Source organism: Mytilus galloprovincialis, chromosome 12 (genome assembly GCF_965363235.1).
Source record: "Mytilus galloprovincialis chromosome 12, xbMytGall1.hap1.1, whole genome shotgun sequence".
Taxonomy (NCBI): Eukaryota; Metazoa; Mollusca; class Bivalvia; order Mytilida; family Mytilidae; genus Mytilus; species Mytilus galloprovincialis.
In genome coordinates, this window is record NC_134849.1 from 54,551,868 (window position 1) to 54,579,237 (window position 27,370).

The following is a 27,370-nucleotide window of genomic DNA, read 5'->3' on the forward strand; positions in this document are numbered from 1 at the left end:
CTATAGACTGCTTCGCTCTACACTAATTTAAGGTTATATGTGTGCATGTGGTTGTTAAATTAGTATTGGAAATGTGGTATTTTTAGATATTGATTGATATTAAATGGCTGTACTTTAAGAGTGTGCGTTTTACACCCATGCTTTTGCAATGGCCACTCAAAAGATATATAATCTTCTACATTTTAAAAAATACTTACATTGTATTTTCTGAATTTCATCTTCAAGTTGAGATCTTGCATTGGTCAACAGTAAACATTTGGAGCAGTAATTCTGATGTTGATGGTCACATTTTTCTTGAAGCAGAACATTTCCTGGATTGCTCAATGCATACTTGATACAATGGGTTTGGCATGAATTAGACATAGTTACATGGAACTTGTACTCTGTTTTTAAATATAACTTGAAATTTTCCAAGGCTGTTTTGAGGGATGAAAGTACTGTGTTATTTGATCCCAACCTTTAGAGTTTCTGTCATTCTGATAAGATTTTCAATTGCAAAAGTGCCATCAGTAGTAATATTATCAAGTCCACATAAATTAGACCGTTTTGCTGCTGAACAAGTAGTCAAAATTTTGAAAAGAGTACTGTCTGACAGAGGAGTAAAATCAGCTTCTGTGCATACTGTCTTGTACATATGTGTCAGTGCAGAATGACAAGTTCTTCGTACAACTTGGGGTATATTTATGACATCTCCATTATCAAAATGCAAGTCCTTATTTCCAAAGGAACAAATTTGTATAAAATTAGGATCCAGAAAAAATGCCATTGCATGCTTCAGTTTTTCCTTATCCATCTTATCTCTGTAGTTTGGGGTCTTTTCAGTTTGTATTGTCCCAACACCAAAGCGTGTTGCATGGCTTCTACTCTGGTCAACTTTCCATTTTGACATTCCAGGTTTTAATTCTAGCAGCTGTGATTTACTGTTTAATGATGTGGTTGATATTATTGAAAGTAATTGCATTTTTAATGCATTACTGTCAGCTTCATCATATAATCTCAGTATCAAATTCAATAATTCATCTTTGCTCTCATTTTGCTTGTCAACAGCATTATTATTACAGATGTCTTCCACGAGTAGATCAAGAAGTTTTGATGACTGTCCAGGTGCAATATGGTCAAGCACTGTACAAACTGCTTCTGAGGCTTTTCTTCTTACATACCTGCGATTGAAATTAAAAAGGAGTTAGTATTACAAAATAAATGGGAATGGGTCTATGAGACACAGATGATGCCCCTGCTTGCATATTGTATGCATAACTCAGGAACAGCTAAAAAAAAATTGTAATCTATATTTTGTGGTACTAAGCATTGTGTATTCATAACATTTGGTTGAGGCAAATTTTAGTTAACTCAGAGAACAGGTAAAAAAAACCTGTTTTTCCATTTGTAAAGGGGCATAACTCTAGATTAATATAAGTGACATGACCAAAATTCAATCTTGATCTGTATTTTGTGGTAATAAGCATTTTGTATAAGTTTCATAGCATGTGCGATTTGGTTGAGACAAAATAAAGTTCAAGAATGGATACGAGAATTTAGCAATTTTTGAATTTGTAAAGGGGCATAACTCTAGAACAGTTAAAGTGACACCACCAAAATTCAAACTTGATCTTGCATTGATAAGCATCGTGTATAAGTGTCATACCATTTAGTTGAGGCATTCAAAAGTTTTAGAACGGAAATCAACTTAGACAAGGGTGTAACCTAATGCCCTTCTTTTTGAGTTATTGTCGAAAATTGGAAAACTACCCACAATTTCATGAATAAAATCCCACAACTCCATGAACTCAGCAACCTTAAATTTAAAATTAATAAAAATGAAAAGGGAGACAACATTAATAAATTTAAACAATTAACCAAAGTTTCATGAAAACTGCTCAAACATTTTTGAGTTATTGTACTAAAAGTGGAAAATCCCACCTTTTGTAATGAATAATAACAAGGCAATGTAAAATAGAAAGTTAATAAAAATGGAAAAGGGAGCTGACGTCAATAGATATAAACGATTTACCAAAGTGTTATGCAAATTGGTTTAAGTAATTTTGACATGTTGATGACAGATGGACAACAGTATACCATATTATTGCATAGCAATATAATATTTCTCACAAAAAGTAACCAAAAGTTAGCGTGCAATAAATTCTAATATTGCACTAGTGCAATAAACGTCAAAATTCATGACATCATCAACGACAAAATCTTAGTTTAAACCAATTTTTACTTCCAAATATCATATTGCTATACAATAAAAGGGTTATTGCATGAATATTGGTGAATATTGTCCCTCGCAAGCTCGTGTAATATAAAATTCTACTCGGGGCAATATTCCCCAATATTCATGCAATAACCCTATAATACTTCACGTAAACAGGCATATACAAATAAAAAGAACTGTCCTTGGACAGATGAGAAAATTATAGATCTTCTTTGCCCTGTTCAAGTAAAAATAATTCAGGACTGTGTGTATAGTTATTTTCCATTAAAAAAACTGTTGTTATATTTGTTTATTTAATCCTTGGCTATTGCTCTGTATGAAATTTAAATATAATATATGCAGTCAATGATTATATGATTTATATGCCATGAATTGTTTCTATAATGACCTCTCTGTTGTTTAAGAACTCTTAAAAAATACCTCTTAGTACTATCTTGTACACATTCCAATGGCTGTTGAAGTATGTATTTGATAGGACTCATGTGTACACTACTTAGATTTTGAAGTGGCTCATTCAAAACATGTATTCCGCTGTTGAGATGCTTTTGACCATCTGAAGTTAGGCTCCAACTGGATTCTTGTGACAATGATGGTTCGGACTGAAAAACAAATGTTTACAATTTTGCTTTCTATCAAATTTTGACAACTGTTAACCATTTCAAATACTAAGAAATAAAACATTTTAATGGACATAATAGTTGTTGGTACATATGAAGGGACAGGTTTTAAAATATTCAAATCAAGTTGAACTCCATGAAATATTTATGTGCCTGCTGTAGGCCAGGAACATTTATATTTTTTTTAGTGTTCCTCATTGTTTAATTATGAAACCAAAACTTTTTTTAAAGCTTTTATGATGAACAATTTTTTAATCGAATCTCTTATCAGATTTCATCAAATTTTTTAAGAGCATTATCAGACTTAAGAATTATTTTTTAATTTTGTGGCAATAGGGCCTAGCTGGCAATGATTGATCACATTTTCTTTGAACCTCAGTGGTCATTAAGTCCACTCACATTTAAACCAGCCTTGCAGTAGTTTATTAAATAATAATTTGTATAAAACCTTCAATGCGGCTTCATTGGTCGTGTGGTCCAATTATTAATAAAAAAAAAATTTAAGGGTCCCTGGAAACCAGTGTCTCGCCTACTTTTGGTGTAACCACAGAGTGAATATTTGTAGATGTCACCGCCGCCGCTGTAATGTAGGATCGCTCAGTCTTGCTTTTTTGACTGAAGTCAAAGGCTCATTAAGAATCCCAGATCCTGTCTTATTTTACTTGATGTTGACTGTGTAGACTGTGTAGTATTCTTTTTTTTTTTTATATTCTTATATATTCAATGTTTTAATTTGTTTTTTGTCTCATGGACATTTTTTCCCCATTACAATATTGAAATGTAAATAACATTTTCACCAAACTTGGGTATGGGAACATTATATTTACCTGTGATGATACTTCATACAGTCCTGGTGTATCAAAACAACTGACAATTTCTCTGCGTGGTCTTTTCAATACAGGCTCTTCATTCTGATAAAATTCAATGTTTGCATTCATGAAATTAAGAAAATCCCTAAACATTAGACATACATCATTATTGATTGAATCAGCTAGAATATTAAGCAAGCTTGCTGGGGCAAGCTGATGAAGTGTATAAATAATAAAATGTCATTATAATTTTGGTGGCAATACGTCTATTTTTTTGTTGAAAAAACAAGTGAAACTGCGAGCTACTGCTCACTGATGATACCCCCGCCGCAAGTGGATAATATTAATAGTGTAAAAATATGCAAGTGTTCGGTAAACAGGAAGTTGTCGAGTGATGAATCTGAAAACGCATCACACGGTATAGCTGACTTATATAAATCCTGAAACCAAATTTCAGAAATCCTTGTATTGTAGTTCCTGAGAAAAATGTGACGAAAATTTTCAACTTGGCTGTCATGTGTAAAATCATACAAGTGTTCGGTAAACAGGAAGTTGTCTAGTGATGAATCTGAAAACGCATCACACGATATGGCTGACATATATAAATGACAGAAAGGGTGGATGTGTAGTTCCTGAGAAAAATGTGACGAAAATTTTCAACTTGGCTATCATGTGTAAAATCATACAAGTGTTCGGTAAACAGGAAGTTGTCAAGTGATCAATCTGAAAACGCATCACACGGTATAGCTGACTTAGATAATCCTTGTATTGTATTGTAGTTCCTGAGAAAAATGTGACGAAAATTTTCAACTTGGCTATCATGTGTAAAATCATACAAGTGTTCGGTAAACAGGAAGTTGTCAAGTGATGAATCTGAAAACACATCACACGGTATGGCTGACATATATAAATGTTGATACCAAATTACAGAAAGGGTGGATGTGTAGTTCCTGAGAAAAATGTGACGAAAATTTTCAACTTGGCTATCATGTGTAAAATCATACAAGTGTTCGGTAAACAGGAAGTTATCAAGTGATCAATCTGAAAACGCATCACACGGTATAGCTGACTTAGATAAACCCTGAAACCAAATTTCAGAAATCCTTGTATTGTATTGTAGTTCCTGAGAAAAATGTGACGAAAATTTTCAACTTGGCTATCATGTGTAAAATCATACAAGTGTTTGGTAAACAGGAAGTTGTCAAGTGATGAATCTGAAAACGCATCACACGGTATGGCTGACATATATAATTGTTGATACCAAATTACAGAAAGGGTGGATGTGTAGTTCCTGAGAAAAATGTGACGAAAGTTTCATGGGACGGACTGACGGACGGACAGACAGAGGTAAAACAGTATACCCCCCCTTTTTTAAAGCGGGGGTATAAAAAAACAGTTTGCAAAACTACTTTTAATCATGCAAAATATTGTGATAGTTACTAAGCTGTATATATATATATATATATATATATATATATATATATACGGTATGTATGTATGCTGCTGTACTATTACGTACATAGTATTGGGTTTACACATTGATATCGTAAAATATCAGCTGTTAGCCACATTGAATGTGAACCTTTTTAGTGATTGAGTGCAGCAACAAATTAATAATCAAAGTACTGAAGTACTGAACATTGGATGACCCAAGTTCTTGTGGATTGTCCAAAAAGTACTTGTCTTAGAAAAAAAATCACATTCTATTCCTGAGAGTGAGTCTCTCGTGCGTGGATGATAAAAGCCACTTTACGCTGGCGTATTGAGGAGCAGCCATGTGTGTGTACAAATATATATATATATATAATTTCAATTTTTCTAATAGAATGGATTTGGGTAGGCATTTGTATCTTCCTGCAAAAAATCTGTAATCATCCATGCAGAGTTATAGTTCCTTGAGATTGCAAAGATACTTACATTCTTAAGATACTCTTCTGCATGCATGTACATAGATATTAATGTTTTTTTACTTTATAGCAAGCGGTAATGAATGTTTGTTTGCACTTGATGATGTTAAAGCTGTGATATTAATAGAATTTCGGAGCAACTGAGCAGACGACTATAGGAAGGAGGATAAATGACATCATTGCCTAATATTTTCGAAGATTATTGACCTGTAAATGTTTACTTTTGACATAATTAAAGAACCTTAGTGAGCACGCTCACATACCCCACGTCCCCACATTGTCATTGGAGAAATTAAATAAGTGTAAGAAAAAAAAAATTGTATAAGAAAAAATATTGAATAATAATTACCTGTCAATATATATGCACATCAACATAGTATGTCCTTATTATCTACAAAATTTCATGAAATTCTGTTGTGTGGTTTCAGAGGAGTTGAGATGACAAACTGTTGCAGAAGTATATTGAAGCAAATAAGTTCAAAGGGGCGTAACTCCTAGAAAAAAAAATTGAATCGTAATTTCCTGTTGATATGCACATCTACATAGTATGTCCTTATTATCTACAAATGTTCATGAAATTCTGTTGTGTGGTTTCAGAGGAGTTGAGATGACAAACTGTTGAAGAAGTACCTTAAAGCAAATAAGTTCAAAGAGATGTAACTCCTAGAAAAAAAATTGAATCGTAATTTCCTGTCGATATGCACATCTACATAGTATGTCCTTATTATCTTAAAAGGTTTCATGAAATTCTGTTGTGTAGTTTCAGAGGAGTTGCGATGACAAACTGTTGCAGTAGTACAATAAAGTAAATAAGTTCAAAGGGGGGTAACTCCTAGAAAAAAAATTGAATCGTAATTTCCTGTCGATATGCACATCTACATAGTATGTCCTTATTATCTAAAAAGGTTTCGTGAAATTCTGTTGTGTAGTTTCAGAGGAGTTGCGAGACAAACTGTTGCAGTAGTACATTAAGCAAATAAGTTCAAAGGGGCGTAACTCTTATAAAAAAAATTGAATCGCAATTTCCTGTCAATATGCACAACTACATAGTATGTCCTTTTCATCTGAAAAGGTTTCGTGAAATTCTGTTGTGTGGTTTGAGAGGAGTTGCGATGACAAGAAACAGGACTGACGGACGGACTGACGGGTCAAAAACATTATACCCTCCGCAACGGTATAATAAATTATGACTAGGAGGAAAAGTTGTCTCATTGGGACTTATACCATATCAGTCATCTTCTCATATCTACATGAATATACATGTAATCATGATAATAAAAAAGTTTTAAGTGCATCATCTACAAAAAGTTTGAAATAAATTTGTTTGTAGACCAGAGAAGTTTTACATATTTTGGCAACATAGTATAGTGTGTACAATAATGAAGGTTTATACCTTTAATAAGCTATCTGGCTTGAAGTCTTTATTTTCTTCTACAGGATCTGCTCTACTTGGTGCTACAAATATCTGAAAAATAAAATAGAAAAAATATTCTTCAAGGCCTTACAAACATTGAAAATAACTAGAAAAACAAGAATATGTCCATAGATCACATGAGCCCCAATTGCACTATCAATTACTATGTTCAGTGGACAATTTGGCATTGAGATTAAAATATCATATCTTAGGCAAGATTGGTACTAAATTTTAAGTTGATTAAATGTACTTTATCAAAAACTTCTTTGACCTGAAACTGTAACCTGAAGACAGACAAACAGACCAATGGACAGACAGATGAACGGACAGACAAAAAAAATATAATGCCCTTTGTCAGGGCATAAAAACCTACAATCATAAAATATTTGAAGAAATGTTTACATTAAATCAATATCATAACAAGCTGATCACTAAAATCAATATATCCGTCTAATGTGCAACTCCTTTTGACAATGTTTGACAGGTCTCAGAATAACTTTTGTTCATTGTTAAAATGTAATACATGTGCATGTTACTTACATGTATACTAGTCCTGACATTATATTTTATTGTCATGAAAAAAGCATGATTTTATAAACATGTAATGTAAAACTGGTCCCGGGTTAGAAGTAAGGTTGGGATCCTGCTAACATTTTTAATTTTGACTCATTCTGAAGTTATGTGCCTGTCCCAAGTCAGGAGCCTGTAATTAAGTGGTTGATATATGTTGCTGTGTAACATATATTGGTTTTCCTTAAAAAAAGAAATTTTACCCTAATTATAGGCTCTTATTTTTCTAGTATGAATGGTTTTACATTTGTGATTTCACGGCTTTTTATATCTGACTTTGCTGTATGGGACACGGGGGGTCTCAACATGGGATTTTGGGTACAGGTGTGCAGCTGGGATTTTAAAAACACCCCCCATTCATATATTGAATAATTGTGAAATCCCTACCTATACATATATTTCACAGCGAAATCATAACCCATTCATATATTTATCAGCTCAAATAGTACCTATATGCATATACAATCTTATTATACATCAAAAACACTTTTCAATTATACAATACACTTTAATTTATATGAAACATTGAACTTTTCAAACAATAACAAGTAAAAACACTGTTTTGAAGGTGCAATAGCGCAAACAATATGACTTCACAGCTGGTTATAATTATGAGCCAAAAACATGCAGTTTTGAGGAAATAAACCTGTATTTAATGCATTTTTTTTGCTCTATGAGCAATCAGTTGAAAAGTTAAGCAAATTCTGCACAATTTTTTGAAAAATTTAATTTAACAAACAGTAATAGAAGTTCCCTGTTGAAGGCCGTACTTTGACCTATAACTGTTAACTTTTTATACATTGTGACTTGCATGGAGAGTTGTCTCATTGACACTCATACCACATCTTCTTATTTATAAGTAATAGAAAACTCTTTGGTGGTTTTGCACCTATGTAATGTAGTGGATTTGCTTCTGCATCCTTGAACTTCGGCGATTGTCCGATTCAGAATGTGACGGGATAACAACTTCAGCAAATCTCCCGTCAAAGTCCTGAAATGCATGTTGATGTGAAACTGATCTCTTCTGTCCTGTAGCTCTACCTTCTTTTGTTTTACCATGGTTTGTGTTCATTAACTTTTCGACTGATTGCTCAATAACAGATAATTCTTCTGCAGAAAGAATTAATACACCAGATTGAAATGTTAAATTGACATGGCATATGATATCAGAGGCTGTTATTGAGACTATTTCAAATATGTTAATCTTGTACGTGTCTTCACTTATCCTCTCGTACTTTGAAAATGTAATTTGTAAGTCGTTTAAAAAGTCTGCCGAAAAAGAAACCGTATCTTTATGTCCAACTGCCTTTTGTTTTTAGCTACAATTGTTCTTTGCATCCTTTGGATGCGTCCAATTTGAAAAGTCTTTGCTGTCCTATCAACATAGGCGAAGTCCTCAAAAAGATAAATGCCGTTGTCTGTTCCTAATTGTGCCGATTTGGCCATATTTGGTAAGGCAGCCTGTCGTACACGCACTAACCTGTAACAAATATAAATCGTCAATTTTCGAAATTAAATCCATTTTTGGAGGCTTTTTTTAAGTTTCAAATGCACTTAAAATTTGCCTAAATTAAATATTTCATAAATATTTAAAAAACTAGTTTTCCTATGCATGTAGGAATTCATACGCATGATGCCATGAAAGAGGGTTTATACATAAAAAATATTGGCCTTCTTTTACTTTAGGGATCCCAACCCATAAAGAACTCTACAAAACTATTCTTAACCTCAAACCTCAAACCTTGCCGTAACCCATACTTAAACCTAACACTAGCCCTAACCCTAACCTAAAACAACCCCTAACCTAACCATAACCACGAATGCTCCTTAACTCTAAAGTATAGGGACCCTTAAAGTAAAAGAAGGCCAAAACATTAGATATGCTATGTTGCCAATGACCAAATGAGACACCTCTCCGTCCAAGACCCAAGTTATTTAATGTATGCAATTATAGGTCAGAGCATGACCTTCAATGTTTCGGTTGTCATGATTCTCACAAATCAAATCAAGACAGCCCCAAGCATCGCTTTACTCTGTACTATTGATTAAAATAAACTCCAGTTCACCTCCTTGCTCTCTACCCGCCTTTATTCATATGTTTTGCATTGCGACCACAGGAAAATGTTATTATAAATTTGTAAGTCATTTCCGTATGTATTTTAAAAACAAATCGATTATTCCATTGGTTTTTTTTAAAAGGTGTATGCATCAATGACCCACTGCAAGGACCCCTCATCAATCTTTTTGTAGGCAGCTGACATTTTTGCCGGCATCGTGCTATTTTGCCGGCTATGATTAAAATTTCTTATTTTTCCGCTTTGTCAGTTCTTTGTGTATAACGACATATACATTGTATATGAGTGAATTTGTAAAATTATTTTTTAAATTCTAAGACAATCTGCATTGGTTTTGTTTTTGATTTTTCTTAAAAGGAAGATTGCTTTAGAAATATGCTATTTTGCCTGCTATAATTAGATATTTTGATAAATAGCCACTGCCTTTTTGTATGGCTATTTAAGGGCATGAAAGATATCTGACAAAAATTAAAGTATCTGTAAGAATTAACTGCATACCTGTCTTTTGATAAATTTGGGTCTTCATTTAGAAGTTTTACAAGAGTTGTCTTATGTTGGATGCCATGTTCTGGAACCAGAAGTGTTGCGTCTATTCTTTGTCTAAAAAATATTAATTGTCTCTGAAATTCCATTGAATTAAGTGATCTTTTGTACATCTTTCATTAATCGTTGTCATGGTTGTATTCAGTAAAAGTATGTGAAGAATCTTATCATAATTCCCATGCTTAACTATAACATTTATATAATATAAAGATGTTTTTACTTATTGGGTTTGTTTTTTGTGCATATAGCACTGGCTAGCAACACACATTTTCAGGTACTGATGGGGGTGATTCAAGCATAGCTGGTGACAGAATCACACCTGGCAATAATTTGATTGGTTGATTCTGAGTCCTTTGATAACGTTGTGCGAGCCTCATGTAACTTCTTTTAATGTCTTATTTCCTCAGTGTTTGTTACAGTAAAGGTTATCTTTCTTCTTTATTAATTCAGCGTACTCAAACATAAATAAATATAAGCAACAGTAGTATACCGCTGTTCACAAAGTCATAATACGATAAAAAGTGAACAATCTGTGAAACACACCAAAACCGAGGGAAACAACCAACCACAAGAAAACAGCAAACACATAATTACACAAAGCCTAACACCAAAACACAGAAACGGACTGTCTGATTTACAGTTGCCAATTCATGACTTGGCACAGGACATTATTCCGGAAAATAATGGTTGATTTAACCTGGTTTTATGGCCAGTCAAACCTCCCGCATGTATGGCAAGTGTAAAAAATAACACATACATCACACCACTGTAGACTAAAAAACAGACATATCAGTAACATTCACCACAAAGAACAACTGTGACATAGATAAATAATGCGTACATTACATGTGTACAGGTTTTATGAGAGAGAGAAAATGCATTTCCCATGACACGGTAAATCACTATCGCCTTAGAATTCCTGAATATATATATATTAAATATATCAAATTACCGTTTCTGTAAAGAGCTCGGTATACTGTCATCAATATTAACGCTATTCTGGTCAGAGTGTTCTTCAAAATTGTCGATTGCTACATCTATACATTCATGCATTTCCATGAATTCTGAACTTGTTGGTTCAAAAATGTCTGAAATATATTGATAAAGGTTACATTAGATACAAGTAAAAAAAATCATCTCTGTTTTATATTAAGAAGCTTTGATTTTTGGATAAAACAATACATTTTTTTAAACATTCAATGGAACTGAGGTCGTGTTGACAAATCTCTTGACTACGGATTTCAAAAAATGTTTTATATAAACAATATATTTTTATACATGTATGTTTATTAACTTGTATTTGTTCTTTTTGTCAAAAGGCAAGAAATCATTTTAACACCTATGCATAATTAATTCCACAGAACAAACTATTGTTTAAAGAACATGTAGAACTATAAATTATTGTTATTGGAAACAAGTGACTAAAAATTGTTTCATGTATGATGACATATTGATCGCAAAATTTGTCTAAAAATAGTTCGATCTTACAATTTAGAACCTGAAGAATACTTTTAAAAGAATTATGACCATAGTCTGTCATATATACTTTCAGGCACACGTGTTTTCAGGTGCCTTAAGTCAATAGACTGTTTTGAACATAATGTACTTACTCATTGGCGTATATGTAGAGTTCTCATCTTGACTATCATCACTACTATCATGTATTTCCTGAGTTTCATCCGTAGCAATACATGGATCCAAATCGTCGTCATCGCAATATTCATCAGAATCGTGATTGTTGTTGTTACATGTATCCCCTGATAGATTTTTAAACAGTTTATCATGGTTACAATTATCAAAGGGTTTATAAAACCATCCATAATTGTCATCAGTATCGTCGTCATCATCCCCATCATCATCATCCCCATCATCATCATCCCCGTCGTCATCATCCCCGTCGTCATCATCAAACCCTAAATCTATGTTGAGGTCACGTGGAATTATTCCAAGTTCCTTTGCAAGATCTCGGGCACGACGTATTCCAATTTTCCATGCAGAAATTTCTTCGCCTAAAGCAGGGTAGTCTCTCAAGGAACATGTTACTCCTCCAGGATACTGACTTTTCCATACATTCTCCTGCTTAATGTGGGCTTTGGCAAACTTTGGGGCATTATCATTAGCTTCAATCTGACTTAGTCGGATCATATGGCTTACATTGCGATACATTTGACCATATGGATACACATGATGGTTGCCTACAAACTGGCCATTCTTTGAAAAGAAGTCTTCGCAACAATCTGACCCTGTTAGATGGAGTAAGCATTGGCTGTTTGGAAAATTATCTCTGTAGAAGCAAATAAGCATTACTGCAAAGTGAACTGAAATAAATATGTCGCAATATGTTTCTCGGGACAAAAAATTGGAGGTCAGAGTAAGTGCTTGATTAAGGTAAACATAATTCCGCCAAATTCCTAGAAAATGTGTGACAAATCCTGCGAGAGAGATACGTTCAGCAAGCGAAGCTTTCGAACTGAAGAAAATGTCAACATACTGATGTACCACATAAAGAAAGGCCTTAGTTCCTTTGATTGAAGGAATAGGAGCAGGGTCGTCACTTCCATTAATTAGATCATTGAGACAATCTTGCACCCTCGGAAATGATAACTCCTGTGCTACTTTCCAGTTTTGACGATCACGATCTCTCCGTACATGATCTCGTGTCAACCCGTGCACTAAAACAGGGAATGATCTCATAACCAGCTCAATTTGGTTCATATGTACAAGCAAATCTGGTCCAATATGTAGCATTCTTGATGTATGATCAAGGTGATTTATGATTTTCTTATGGTTATGTATTACGTCTTGATCTCCAATTTCTCTTATTACATAACCATTTTCAACCACTTCTCTCTTAGCTGAAAATATGAAACCAAGATGTCATCCAATAGGTCTGAATCTGTCTCCTGCGTTACATGTCATGAGTTGTAAATGCAGTTTTCTTCGCCTGCTGTCACCATCAGAACTATTACCTATAAGCGGTCCTAATTCATGTTCCAGATGTAGTTCATACAAATTTTGTACCTTTTGCCACTGATGGTATACAGTATGATGAGTGAATCGGTTGCATGTTGGCATAAGTAATGCTACTAAATGTGGAATCTTTTCATGCAAAGGATTAAGGCAGATTTTACAATAAGAAGGAATTATTGTTTTTTGTATCCATCAAAAAAGCAATTGCTGAAACTGTGAAACAGACTGTGTAATGGAGTAATGCATTATGTTATTGAATAAAATGTGTCTTTCTGAGTAAATAAAAATAAAAATTACTCTGTGTTTGTGTTTTATGTTAGAATTAGAGGGTTTTCAATTTCAAAATATTGGACATGGAATAGACATCATGACCTACTTTACTGACATCCAGCTTATTTGGAGTGGAATTTTGAAGTATTATTTATAAGTGGAGCCTAATAACATGGACTTATATTTTAATAAAAAGTCTTCTTTTGTGTTTTAATCATAACTTTAAGGCAGATTTTTATTGGTAAAGGCTAAAAAAGGTAATTTAATAATATTGTTGCTAACGTCACGTCTTTTCCGTCCATTGTGGTATGTCACGATCGCAATTTTCTTGTTAGTTCTCAGACAGCCCATTGTAGTTATTTTTATCCCGGGTTTTATAAATAATTGAAAATAGCAATCATATTAAATTTGGATGACGTAAGGGGGTCAAAGGACTTGAGGAATCAATATCATTGGCTGTTTTATTTTTTGCGAACGTTACTGTTCGAGGTTTCCGTCCAAATCAGTGTCACGTGAGCAACATATATTTATATCTGTAACTCTCCTGTATAGGAGTTACGATATCGCCCTTTGCAGAAATAGATTTGGAGTCAGTTCCTTCACATGATGGGGAAGCAAAGAAGGTAAGTTGTATGTAATATCGTTACAAGAGGACCTTAAATGTATTCCGTCCATCAAAAAGACGTTCGCAACAAAACATAATGTCATGATAGTAGATGTTGCTAATGTTACTATTACGAATTGGTTTCTTGTGTATTCATTTGATATAAAGTACACCTGCAAATGACATTCTGTATATTTAGAAATTCTAAACCAGACTGTACAATTTTATTACTCCAGGCATATTTTAAACATCACTGTGTGCATACATTTTAACTTTTAAAGATGTTGTTGCTCATGTGACATGTCCAAATGTCGCTAACGTTACTAATTTTTTGGTTTCTTGTGTATTCATTTGATATAAAGTACACCTGCAAATGACATTCTGTATATTTAGAAATTCTAAACCAGACTGTACAATTTTATTACTCCAGGCATATATTAAACATCAGTGTGTGCATACATTTTAACTTTTAAAGATGTTGTTGCTCATGTGACATGTCCAAATGTCGCTAACGTTACTAATTTTTGTCTCCGTCACATTAGCAACATGAAAGTAGGAGACAGAACACAATACTGTAAAATCTGCCTTAAGTAATATAACTCTTGCATATTTACCAATAATGTTCTTGTCAAATGCATTTACCAGACGGTCATAAGCATCACGGTCGTTGCCAACTTTTATGTGATTATTCTCCATGCATTTGTGGTTGTCTTTAGGTCCACAAAACCCCAAAAGTTCATCTCTATCTTGGTGATACATAACAGTACCAACAATAGCTGTCTCATCTTCTGCCGCTAAAACAGGAGTTCGTGGTATTTTGTAAATTTCCATAATACCCTTTACTAGTTTTGAATAGTAAACAAAGTTTTTTTCTTGTATTCCAGGAGCCATTTCAAAGTGGGCAATTTCCGCCATCGATACATGGTATTCAGATTTGGCCCTTCCAAGTTAATTGCAACAAAGTTTGCCAGTTTCGGACCTCCCATGATTAACAGCGCTTCGAAAATTTTTCGTGTACTAGACTTATATCGTTTCCCGTGCGGTCCTTGCACATGGAAATTGTTGGCAATCGATTCAATTGTTTCAAGGAAAACATTTTTGTTGTCCAAAATTCCCTTTTCCTCAGCTTTTACTAGCTTATGGTAAATTGCCTTAATGTCACCTCTTGAACTAAATTCTGTCAATTTCTCTCTAAGTGTTCTTGTACGTAATTTTAATCGAATGTGTTTGCTTTTAAGAAAAAATGCATCTGAACGACACTTTTTAAGTTCTTCAGATTTCTTTTGAAGCAAATTAAGTTGTTCTGTTTTAGTCATGTAATCAAAACGAACCTTTGTTAAGTCCCTGTTCCCATCATTTACGTTGAGAGTACGTAAGAGTAACCTCTTTTTGAAGGATGGCAAAGTAGGTATACCTTTGCACAGCGCACATATGTTTCCTTCTTTCATCACATAACCAGTACATTTAACATGCTTAAATGTTCCTTTAAATTCTGTTGTATGTTTCTTTAAATTAACAGTTACAAACGGCAAAGGATACCAGCTTCTTTTGCTGTCGTCTTCTCCTACTTTAACGTCATTGATTAATAATTTAACATTGAAAGACTGTTCCTCTCCTGATGCCATGAGATATGTTGTATTATTTAAATAATATTCTTGACACTTTGTCACATCTAGTCAACTGGTTTTCTCTTCATTCAAGTTACCTTTAATGAAAAAGCTTGCAATGTCTCTAGTTTTGTTAGTCTGAAACTTAGCCTGTCGTTCCTTATGGTCTCTGCTGTTTGCATGTTCCCTGGCTCTCTGGACAGGATTTCCTCTGCATCCCAAGTTTATGTCAATTTTGCAGCAGCGACAATGTGCATTCTTTCGATTAAGCAGAAAAATTCCTTGTTCATCCCAACTGCATAAACATTTGCCAAATGTCCCCTTGAACTGGCATGAAATTTAACATTTTGGATTTTCTTTCCAAAATCTCCCAACTTGTAATTTTTGTTGCAAAGAGAGCAAGAAAACATAGATTTTCCATCTTCCTCAACAACTTTAAATTTACAGCTTACATTGAATTTTTCATTTTCTTCTTTCTCTAGTTCACTAATAAGACTCTCCAATCTTGAAATCCCATCATGGAAAATGCTATCATTAACTGCAAAAGAAATAAAATGCATTATTTATAAACACTTAAATAGTAACAATAATGCACGCTGTGTCGTGCTAAGAATACTTCCTCTCTTGATTTAAATGGAAGTATCAGCAGACAGTAGGTCGGTGTCTTTATTATAATCACACTTCATATATACAAAGTTCATGGGACGGACTGACGGACGGAGTCGCTCGCTCGAGTTTTACCATATATTACCAATCAATCGATCTTCACGAAGATCTTATCAATCAAATCATGATTCAAAATAACAATGTAATCAACCATGCATGATCAGGCATCAATCAACCGAGTACATTGTGTAATACGGGCCACATTGCCGTTTTACAGATTGCCAGTCAATCGATCGAGTTTTACCATGTATTACCAATCAATCGATCTTCATAAAGATCTAATCAGTCAAATCTTGATTCAAAATGACCATGTAATCAATCAATCAAGTACACTGTGTAATACGGGCCCCATTGACGTTTTACAGATTGCCGATCAATCAATCGAGTTTTACTATTAATTACCATTCAATAGATCTTCATGAAGATCTAATCAATCAAATCATGATTCAGAGTAATCATTTAATCATGATTAGAAATTTATTTATCAAGTACACTGTAATACGGGCTCCATTTATCTGTGTTACAGATTGCCTATCAATCAATTTACCAAGTACAATGTGTAATACTGGCCCCCATTTATCTGTGTGACAGATTGCCGATCAATCAATAAAAATAATGATTTTTGCAAAATAACCAACCAACTAACCAATGGGGAAAGACCACCACCATCAATTGTTCTCTGAACTATTGGTTGAAAACAATTGGTTATATCATTTTAAATGACTTCATTCTTTTTATTAAAATGAAATCAAGGAATTGTATATTTTTGATATATAATAAGATTCTGCAGTCATTTTCACAAAAAATCTTACGACTACAGTTGATCGTAAGTCATGAACAAGTCAGTATACTTATGATCAATCTTAGTCTTAAGTTTTTTTGTGAAACTGACTTCTGAACACCAGACATGTACAGTCTTATTTTAATCTTTATATTGACAGTCTTTTACACAGTCTTCATCAGATTATGTTACAATTGTCAGACTTTAAAAGGGTCAGTTAATGTTTATATTATGTAAACATAGTTTTTTTAAAAATGGTTTCACATTTCATCAATCTTGCAAAATTTAACCAAATATCACATAAATAAATTAGTTCAAAAGTCTTTTCTTTACAAAACATCATATTTAATGGAAATATTTAAATTGTAATTGATATATTGCCAAGGAGGGGGAGGAGGATTTTGAAAATAAATGGTTGAGCAGCGAAGCCGTGAAAAATAAATAAACTGGTTAAGCATAAAGTGAAAATAAATAACTCATCAGGCAGGATTTTGAAAATTAATAACAGGTTTTGAAAATAAATAACTTGTCCTGGCAAAAGCTGAAAATAAACAGTTACGCGGTGAAAAATAAATAACGTTGGATTGGCATAAAGTGAAAACAAATAACTCATCCGAAACAAAAACTCCTGCCCCCCCCTCCAGAATATCAAAAGGTCGTCCCCTAAACGTGAAACGTTGTTTATTATGGACGAACAAATAAAAATACAACACTTGGTTGAAATTAAGTTTGCACATACCATTTGAAACTTCTTCTACGCAGTTTTCTTCTAAATTCTCGAACCCACTCGTCAGTGATGTTAATCCTACATCACTATGACCACTGTGTTCCAAAGTGTCCAATTTGAAATGTTTGTTTGATTCATCTCCCGTTATAGCTTCCTCCTCTTGTTTTCGAATGTGTTTTGCAGCTACATAGTCACAATAATCACATCTTAAAGTTCCAGTAAATTCCTCACATTCATGACAATTTAAACATTTCCCTCTGTCAATGCTTCGTATGTCTTTCATTTTGGCAATCAAATAATGACAAATTCTTTCAACAAATTAAAAGTGATTAAGCAAGACACACAATGTCAATGAGAATAGACGCAACAAATTAAGTGCAAATAAATCGATGTGTTACGCAACTCACGTGACGCAACTAGTGCAAAAGGTTCAATATCTACTGGGTAATTTACTGAAGATTGTTAATTGTGACAGTGTAATTAAATTTAATCAATATCAAAACTTGTGTAAATAAGTTTCAGCAGATGTGGAAATTTTAATGACAAAGAGTTTGGGAAATTCAGTGAAGATCGTTGCACAACAAACTGAAATTTATGACCCATTGATATATCACAATCGGTCAATTACTACCTATTGATATATTTCCTCGGTAAAATTGCACCCCATTGATATATTTGTCGGATCAAAAAAGGGACCCATTCCAGCAGCACATATGTATATACCTTTATATAGGAAGAGACCCCCCCGTGGTATGGGATTTGCTCATTTTTGAAGGTTGCGTTTAGTTCTCTGCAGAATGTCTACAATTTATAACCTTCAGGCCTGTTGTTTTAAATTAAAAAAAAATGTTTTGTGTCAATACAAATAAAATGTTTTGATTGTTTTGGTTTTTTTTGGTATGCATTTACATGTATATATATACACCATATCAGTATTTGGAAATCTGTTCCCCTTGACCAAAAAACCTCTTTTGCTTAAACTTATGAGATAATACAACAATAACTTTTCCATTGTGGTGTCAGATATATTATCTATCATGTCAGACGTTTAAATTTTACTGGAATTTTTGCAGTAATGGCAGATAAATAGTGATAAGGTGTATTGCTTTGATTATATAATACATGTACACATTTAAGTTGTACCTCAAAATTTGGCCAGATAGATTCTTCCATTTCTCTGGTAACAATCTGTCTGCAATTTCTGCACAAACCTATATAAAAAAAAGAAATAATTTTGATACTTGCACTTTCAAGCTAATTTTTGAATTTATAAAAAAAGTACAAATGTGTGTGATAAATTTTAAAATTTTGTACATTTTATTTTAAATTTAATAAGTGTATCATGTCTATGGGCCTAGGGATAATATAATTTTATTACTACAATTGTTTTATTCTATGAAAAACCAAATCATGCAATGAACAGATTGTCAAGAAATATATAAATAATGAACATGTATATGGGGAAATCATTGTTGCATTCATAAGTTTTGATTGTTTTCTAAATTTTTTACAGTAACACTTGTATGCAGGGATTGAAGTTTAAATTTTGGCACATTCATAAATGTATGACATGTCGCAGAAGACCACATCTTAAATTTTGTCCCAACTGTATATATAGTTCTATTCAAGAAAAGCAGACATTTCAGTAGACCCTGTACCATATTTTTGTCTGTATTACATTGTATTATATCATAAAAAACAACCATTTTTGGAGTAAATGTGTACATGGTGTACACATATGGTTTGAAAGGCACCTAAATTACTCCAAAAATGGTTGGTTTAAATGATACAATACAGACAAAAAATATGGTTCTTCAGACCTTGGAAGTTCTATATTGACAATATATTACTTTCATGTTCAGACTTTAAAAAATTGCATACATGTAGCCACTAGTACTAGCAAGACAAAATGTAAACTTACTTAGATTTTTTTTTTAAAATACATGTTTAGCATAGCTCCCCCCTGAATATCTGAATAAGTTTATTCAACTTCGATGCCCTGAATATTAATATTTTCTAGAAAACGGACTCAGGGCAAATGTGTTATTAGGGCGAACAGACATGATACAGTTCAGACTGAAAATTAAGATTAATTCACACTACCCCCACATTTGTCCCACATTACTCTTTAAAAAAATTGTCAGTACTACACTGCAAATTAAGGGCTTGGGTTCTGAAGTTTTATTAAGTTATCAAACAGCCTCCTAATTATCTTTAAACTTGAGATGATTACCTGATCCTATTGGAAGCACAACTCCTCTGGTTCTCAAAAGGTGGTGGCTTATCTGAGGCGTGACTGCCCGGTCGAATTCAGGCTTGGATTTACCCTTGTGGTCAGGATGACCACATAATATGCTGCTCCTCCTCCACTTCATACCGAGAGAATACCTGTGGTTCGGACACCCAAAATATTCTCCCATGACAGAAAATATTCCAGCCTGAAAGCAAATTAAATGTCCCTCATTTAAATTTGTAAATTTTCCCAGTTTGTTAGAAATTAGGTGATTTCTTATATCCTTAATGCATTCCTTTTACAAAATCACAGCGTTTTCAGCGGGATAGAAGATTGATGTATCACATTTTACATTACTAAAGCATGAGAAACTGCATCTCATCTCAACGTCTGCTTCCATAGTTGTTGATATGGAATATAAACAATAGACATTTTATGGTTTTCAAGTAAGAGAGCTCCATAATTTTACGGGAAAAGGGAGATAATTTCAGGCAAACTAACAAATTTTCAAATTTCTTTTTCTACACTTTTATTAAAAAAAAACACACTTTTACCATGTTTACATGATAAACATAGAAAAGTTATAAAACTTCAATTTGGTGTATAATTATACTGGGTTCTTAGTTGTTCATCCAAATAAGCATCATTCAATAGTGTGCAATTTACAAAGGAATGATAGGAACAACTAGTGATTTAATATCATTATTTTTATTTGTATTACTATTTGTTGGTGATTTTTTTTGTATATTCTTATCTTTAATACTGTAGTGAAGATATTTATACACAAAAAACTGAGAATTGGAATATTGGATGAATCACTTTTTTTAAGATCTGCCTGGTTCTAAAAATAGCTGTACTTTAAAATATGTTATTAATAAAAGCTTTAATAACTGTCAAATCAGAAAGAAGTAAATATACACTTTAATGCTACATTAGTTTTATGCACTAAATGTGCATATTTTGAATAGTGCTTGAAAGCAAAAGGATTGATAATCTAAATAAATACACTCAAATTGAGCACTAACAACTGATAAGTGGCCTCCAGTGGACAAGTCAAACCATGGAAAAAAAATTACCTGCCTGCCTGGTTTGTTTACAAAGAGTAGACCCGGGGGAGGGGAAACAGACATTCTTTTAAATGTGGCCTCAATGGTACAGAACATGCATATTATATACATATACATAAAATTGAGAATGGAAAGGGGGAATGTGTCAAAGAGACATCAACTTGCCCATAGAGCCAACAACAGTGGAACGCCACCAATGGGTCTTCAATGCAAAGAGAAACTCCAGCATCCTGAGGAGTCCTTCAGCTGTCCCCTAAACAAATATGTATACTAGTTCAGTGATAATGTATACAATTATAGATAAATACTTACGTTGCTTCTGTGAAGGTAAACTTATCAACTCCAAATACTTTTCCCAGAGGATCTTTTTTACAGAACACGATACTAGGGTCATTCTGATTATACAACTGTCTGCTACCAATGTAATCCTTCAGATAACTACAGACCTTCAATTTACACATAAACCAGTTGAAATTAAGAATGCAAGTTTTTATAGTGTCAAAATTGATATGGTAGCATTTTTACAATAACATGAATAATAAAAACTTGACATAAATTTCTTCATTTATTATTATGTTTACAGTATTTAAATATGTTGATTGCAATAAAGATAAAATCACTACTGAAAATATGAATAAAAGTTTTAATTATTGTGAAACCTGGTGCTGTGCAGTTTTGGCATTAATAAAATCATGGAAATAATTTCTGAATTCAGAGAAATTTTTACCTCTTTTCTGGTTAACACTTCCCATGATGCACCTACTTGTTTAAGTACAATGACGGTCAAGAAATTCACGTCTGGGTCTGACCTACAAATATAAGACGAACATTAATTTTGACATTTGCTTTCAATACAATTCTCATGTTTACAAGTTCTACTATAGATAGATAAAAAGATTACAAATTAACAAATATCCAGAAAACATAATTCCCTCTACTATAGTAGGTGAGGCAAACAAATCTCCAACGTTTTAAGAAACTGCCAACACTCTCTGATAACTTACCATAGGATAATTGACTTCTTATTCTTCAGTTGTTATGCAATGGGACTCTGTGAGTTGCTTCAAAGTAGATACATTTGATCCTGCAGGTGTGCTGTATGAATCAGGAGACTGTCGTACAATTAAATTTGGATTATTGCACACGTTTACTTGGCTTGATGTTACTTGACCACTTACAGTGTAATTGTGCTGAAATAAAATGAAATTATGAAAATATTTAAATTGAATTAAGGATGCACACCTCTGAGTGATTTTTGGGTTTATAAGTCTTGTAAAGACATTATAAATCATATGCTGGTGCACTTCTTTTTTAGCAATGTTTAGCTACAGCCCTTTTAAAGTACCAAATTTTCATGATTTTCCCATTTTTCATCAATTTTTACCTATTTTTGGGCTATTATCATGAAAAAAACACCCAAATCCACAATTAAACTTTTTTTCATCATTGTTCATACTTTCAATTAAGATGAAGAGGACCAATCTGCAGTGGCGGATCCAGGGGGGGGGGGGGGGGGGGGGTTCCGAAAGTTGGAATCCCCCTTTTTTTTGGCCGATCAATGCATTTGAATGGGAGCATATAGTTAGAATCCACCCTTTACTCTGTGTTGGGGAACCCCCCCCCCCTTTAAAATGGCTGGATCCACCACTGAATCTGAATAAGTTTAAATTAAAATTACTATACATAGGTAGGTATTAATATAAGAAAGTTTTATCATATTTTGATGCTTTTTGAGTCAAATTCACCATGCTGTCGATTTTGTAAATTTGTGTGTTTGAAGAACAAAATGCATATTTTTTTAACTTCTTTGTTATAAATGATTGAGAAAATACATATCTAAGAAATTTGAAAAGAAAAAAGAGATATGGGATGTACATGCTTCTGGTAAAATCATTTTTTGTACCCCTCACCCATTTTCTAAAAATTTTGCCTAAAAAGACTGACTGGATAATGTTGATTGGTAATAAAATTTTAAAAATTGATAACTCAACCAGATGCTCCGCAGGGCGCAGCTTTATACGACCGCACAGGTTGAACCCTGGACGGTTGGGGCAAGTATGGACACAACATTCAAGCTGGATACAGCTCTAAATTTGGATTGTGATTAAATAGTTGACACAGCATAGGTTTCTGACACAGAATGAATGTGGTCTAATGAACTTAAAAATTTGTTTTTGCCTTTGAGCAAATGAGAAAAATTTAACCCGCCCCCCTTTTTTTCACACACCCCTTTCCCTTTTTCCAAAACTGATCTCAATTCAAATTTCTAATGGAGTTTGCAACAATAACTACTCATTTAAATACATCATAAAATATTAAAATGTAACAAAAGGTGCTTGTTATCACTGAATGGTAAAGATTGTTTTAATTTATCAGTTGGTAGTAAAAGTGAATATACATTGTATATTGTATAAAACAATGATTTAAGTTGACTCAATTACTATTCTGGACAAAGAAAGATAACTCCAATCAATTGAAAATTTCTTGCTATTGCACAATATTGTGCAATTAGATATTTCTGGCTATTGCGCAATACTGTGCAATTGAAAATATTTACTATTGCACAATACTGTGCAATTGAAGATTTCTTGCTATTGCGCAATACTGAGCAATTGAAAATTTCTTGCTATTGCACAATACTGTGCAATTGAAGATTTCTTGCTATTGCTAAATACTGTGCAATTGAAAATTTCTTGCTATTGCACAATTCTTAATATAATAATTTTGGATCCTGATTTGAACAAACTTGAAAACTGGGCCCATAAACAAAAATCTAAGTACATGTTTAGATTCAGCATATCAAAAAAGCATAAGAATTCAATTTTTGTTAAATCAAATTTAGTTTAATTTTGGACCCTGTGAACTTTAATGTAGACCAATTTGAAAACGGGACCAAAAATTAAGAATCTACATACACAGTTAGATTTGGCATATCAAAGAACCCTAATTATTCAATTTTTGATGAAATCAAAAAAAGTTTAATTTTGGACCCTGATTTGGACCAACTTGAAAACTGGGCCAATAATAAAAAATCTAAGTACATGTACATTTTTAGATTCAACATATTAAAGAACCCCAAGGATTCAATTTTTGTCAAAATCAAACTAAGTTTAATTTTTGACCCTTTGGACCTTAATGTAGACCAATTTGAAAACGGGACCAAAAATTAAGAATCTACATACACAGTTAAATTTAGCATATCAAAGAACCCCAATTATTCAATTTTTGATGAAATCAAACAAAGTTCAATTTTGGACCCTTTGGGCCCTTATTCCTAAACTGTTGGGACCAAAACTCCCAAAATCAAACCCAACCTTCCTTTTATGGTCATAAATCTTGTGTTTAAATTTCATAGATTTCTATTTACGTAAATTATGGTGTGAAAACCAAGAATAATGCTTATTTGGGCCCCTTTTTGGCCCCTAATTCCTAAACTGTTGGGACCTCAACTCCCAAAATCAATACCAACCTTCCTTTTGTGGTCATAAACCTTGTGTTTAAATTTCACTGATTTCTATTTACTTATACTAAAGTTATTGTACGAAAAACCAAGAAAATGCTTATTTGGGCCCTTTTTGGCCCCTTATTCCTAAAATGTTGGGACCAAAACTCCCAAAATCAATCCCAACCTTCCTTTTGTGGTCATAAACCTTGTGTCAAAATTTCATCGATTTCTATTCACTTTTACTCAAGTTAGAGTGCGAAAACTAAAAGTATTCGGACGACGACGACGACGACGCCAACGTGATAGCAATATACGACGAAAAATTAAAATTTTTGTGGTCGTATAAAAACTACTCATTGTAATTACACAATCGTTTGATTATAATATTTTTTTAAATTCATTAATATTTTCCCCTAGTATCACATATTGAGGTCTTCAATGCAGCCAGAAATTCCCTCATCCTTCAGATGTCCCCTAAACAGTCAGGGGACTTACTTAAACAAGTGATTTTCTAAATCACTGATTTCAAGTAACATTATTTCCATAAAGGTTGGAAGTTAGAGTTGTCTTTCTTTAATAATCACCTATTTAAGTACATGTAGTACAAATAAATCACTAGAAGAAGTAGAATACTAATGATCCAGGGACTAATTATGTTTCTAAACTTATCAGAACCAACATCTGTGTTGTCTAGGATGACCAGGTCATTTCAGGTGATGACCTTGTACTGAATCTAGGATAATGACATAAAAATCACTTGTTTAAGTATCAGACCTTAATTTCCTTCCCAAAAATCACTTCTTTAAGTATCATTCTTTTAATAACCCCCACTAATTTCAACACCCCCGAACAGTGAAATTTTTATCGCGAACAGTAGAATTTTATTACATAATCTGAAAAATGAAACCTTGAACTTCACAGGAAAAATACTCCCACTGCTGTGAAAAATCTTTTAAGAAAGTATCAGTTCATTATGTAAAGCCATTATTATAGCATTTTTTCAACTAAAATAGAATTTTCAGGTAAATGATAGCATCAAAGGCATAAAACTTGCTACTTAAAAGAAGCAAAAAGTTCATATTTTTTAATTTTACTAATTAAAAGATGTTATTTAAACCTATGTGTTTAAAATTTTGAAAAAACTACAAAATCCCAATTTGTGACAAAACCTCGAATTTGCTACTCAAATAAGTGATTTAAAAATCACTTATTTCAGTAAGTCCCCTGACTGCTAAATAAATATATATGTAAACCTCAGGTCTGTGTACGACCTCAAATCTGTGTCTGTTTCTCAAATTTATGCCCCATTGTGACGTCCATCGCTAATCTATGTCCGTAAAAAAGATTCGGCCTCAAATCTGTGTCCGATTTTCAATCGTGACGTCATTTGCAAATCTATGTCCGTTAAAAAAGATAAGGCCTCAAATCTGTGTAATGTTTTAAATCCTTTTTCCAGTTTGTTTCGCCATGTGCACATTTATGCCCATCTAATAAGTTCGGCATTGTAGGTTTTTTGTTTTATAAAACGTTTCTCAACATCATAGTTTACGAACGAACGAAACTCTCCAACGTATTGTTATGGAGTAGTAATTTTGTAAAAATAAAATCCACGATAAATTTCTTCCGATATACCCGTGTGTTTAAAGACAACAGTTATTAATTTCTTAGTCTTTTTGCAACCTTGTATTTTATTTTTGTGGGTAAACATTAGTGTTCCAATTTGTTTTCTATTGTTGAATGTTACATATTCTTACGTTGAGTTTCATTTGTTTACATGTCGTATATCAGTCAGAGCTCAGACATAAATAAGTCTGAATCTGCTTTTGACTTATAGATGTCTAAATTTGTAAGTTTTAGGATTTGTCTCCCTTTAATGCAAGACAAAATACGACTTAAATAAGTCAAATATTGTTAAGCAAGAAATGATTGACCAGAATCAAAAAGTTGCAAATATCAACTTCTACAAGTCGATAAGTTACCAAAATTGGTCAACTTCAAGACCCACGCATACTTATAAAAAGGTCATGCATCTAAATCAAATAATGACAACATTGAAAGCCACTGCCTTGTCTTCTAAAGAAAAATATGAATGAGAGTCTGAAAAATCGGGTATCATGTTAATTAACCTTACAATGCAACCACCTGGATCCACACTTAATGAGGTAAAACATCTGTGTTTAGTAAGGATGTTCAATTAGATAAATTAAATATAGATAGATCAAGTCCTTGTGAACTCTCAGACAGGTTTTTACTGTCAAAGGTGGTGTAGTTTGGCCACCAAGTCAAGTTAAGTTTTTTCATCAACATAAATAGACCTAAACAAGTCTGTCATTTTGTGACTTAGATAAGTCTAAAATTGAAAACGCATTTTTATAAAGAATACATCATTACATGTTTTGACTTCTTTAAGTCAAAAACAGAAATAGACTTGTTTATGTCTGAGCTCTGACTGTATATGCTTTTCATTTATCTGCCTAATCCATTTTAAAAGATCATTGTTATGTAATGTTAATGTTAAAAACAATTGGCGCGTCTGGTTTGTATTTGATTGATTGTTTGATGTTAAACGTTCAGTGGCAAGTATTCCATGAATTTCACGACAAGATTAATTAGCGTTTGATAACGGATTGAAAAGTGACACAAGTTTAGTATTTTTCTTTTATTATATCGACACATCCTTTATAAATATGGAACGAATAAAGGAGGATTGTTTGGGTATAGACTGTCTCCTAAAATAAAGCACCGAACAGGATAGTCTTAAGGTGCACTAGGTCCAAGTAGTCCGACTTGCTTATACGCATGAGCGTATGCATGAGCGTCATTTACATGCTCAAGAGTATCTTGGATAAA

General features: G+C 33.1%; 2 protein-coding genes across 2 annotated transcripts in view; both read right to left on the reverse strand.

The window, feature by feature from the left end:
- Window positions 1–3,560: 3,560 nt before the first annotated feature.
- LOC143053708 (uncharacterized) overlaps window positions 3,561–27,370 on the reverse strand; it is a 31,756-nt gene continuing 7,946 nt past the window's right edge. The window contains exons 2-7 of the mRNA XM_076226494.1: window positions 22,080–22,265; window positions 21,803–21,884; window positions 21,388–21,521; window positions 18,919–18,986; window positions 6,942–7,013; window positions 3,561–3,743 (exon numbers count right to left, since the gene is read on the reverse strand). Of these exons, the coding sequence (XP_076082609.1) occupies window positions 3,561–3,743; window positions 6,942–7,013; window positions 18,919–18,986; window positions 21,388–21,469 (405 nt within the window). The 5' untranslated portion in view covers window positions 21,470–21,521; window positions 21,803–21,884; window positions 22,080–22,265. The remainder of the gene's footprint in view (window positions 3,744–6,941; window positions 7,014–18,918; window positions 18,987–21,387; window positions 21,522–21,802; window positions 21,885–22,079; window positions 22,266–27,370) is intronic.
- LOC143054255 (uncharacterized) lies at window positions 8,146–12,610 on the reverse strand. Its single transcript, XM_076227182.1, has 4 exons — window positions 11,761–12,610; window positions 11,103–11,238; window positions 10,106–10,207; window positions 8,146–9,012 (listed from the first exon to the last, which is right to left on the reverse strand). Exons 1-4 carry the CDS (start codon window positions 12,452–12,454, stop codon window positions 8,793–8,795), a joined length of 1,152 nt encoding a protein of 383 aa, XP_076083297.1. The 5' UTR covers window positions 12,455–12,610; the 3' UTR covers window positions 8,146–8,792.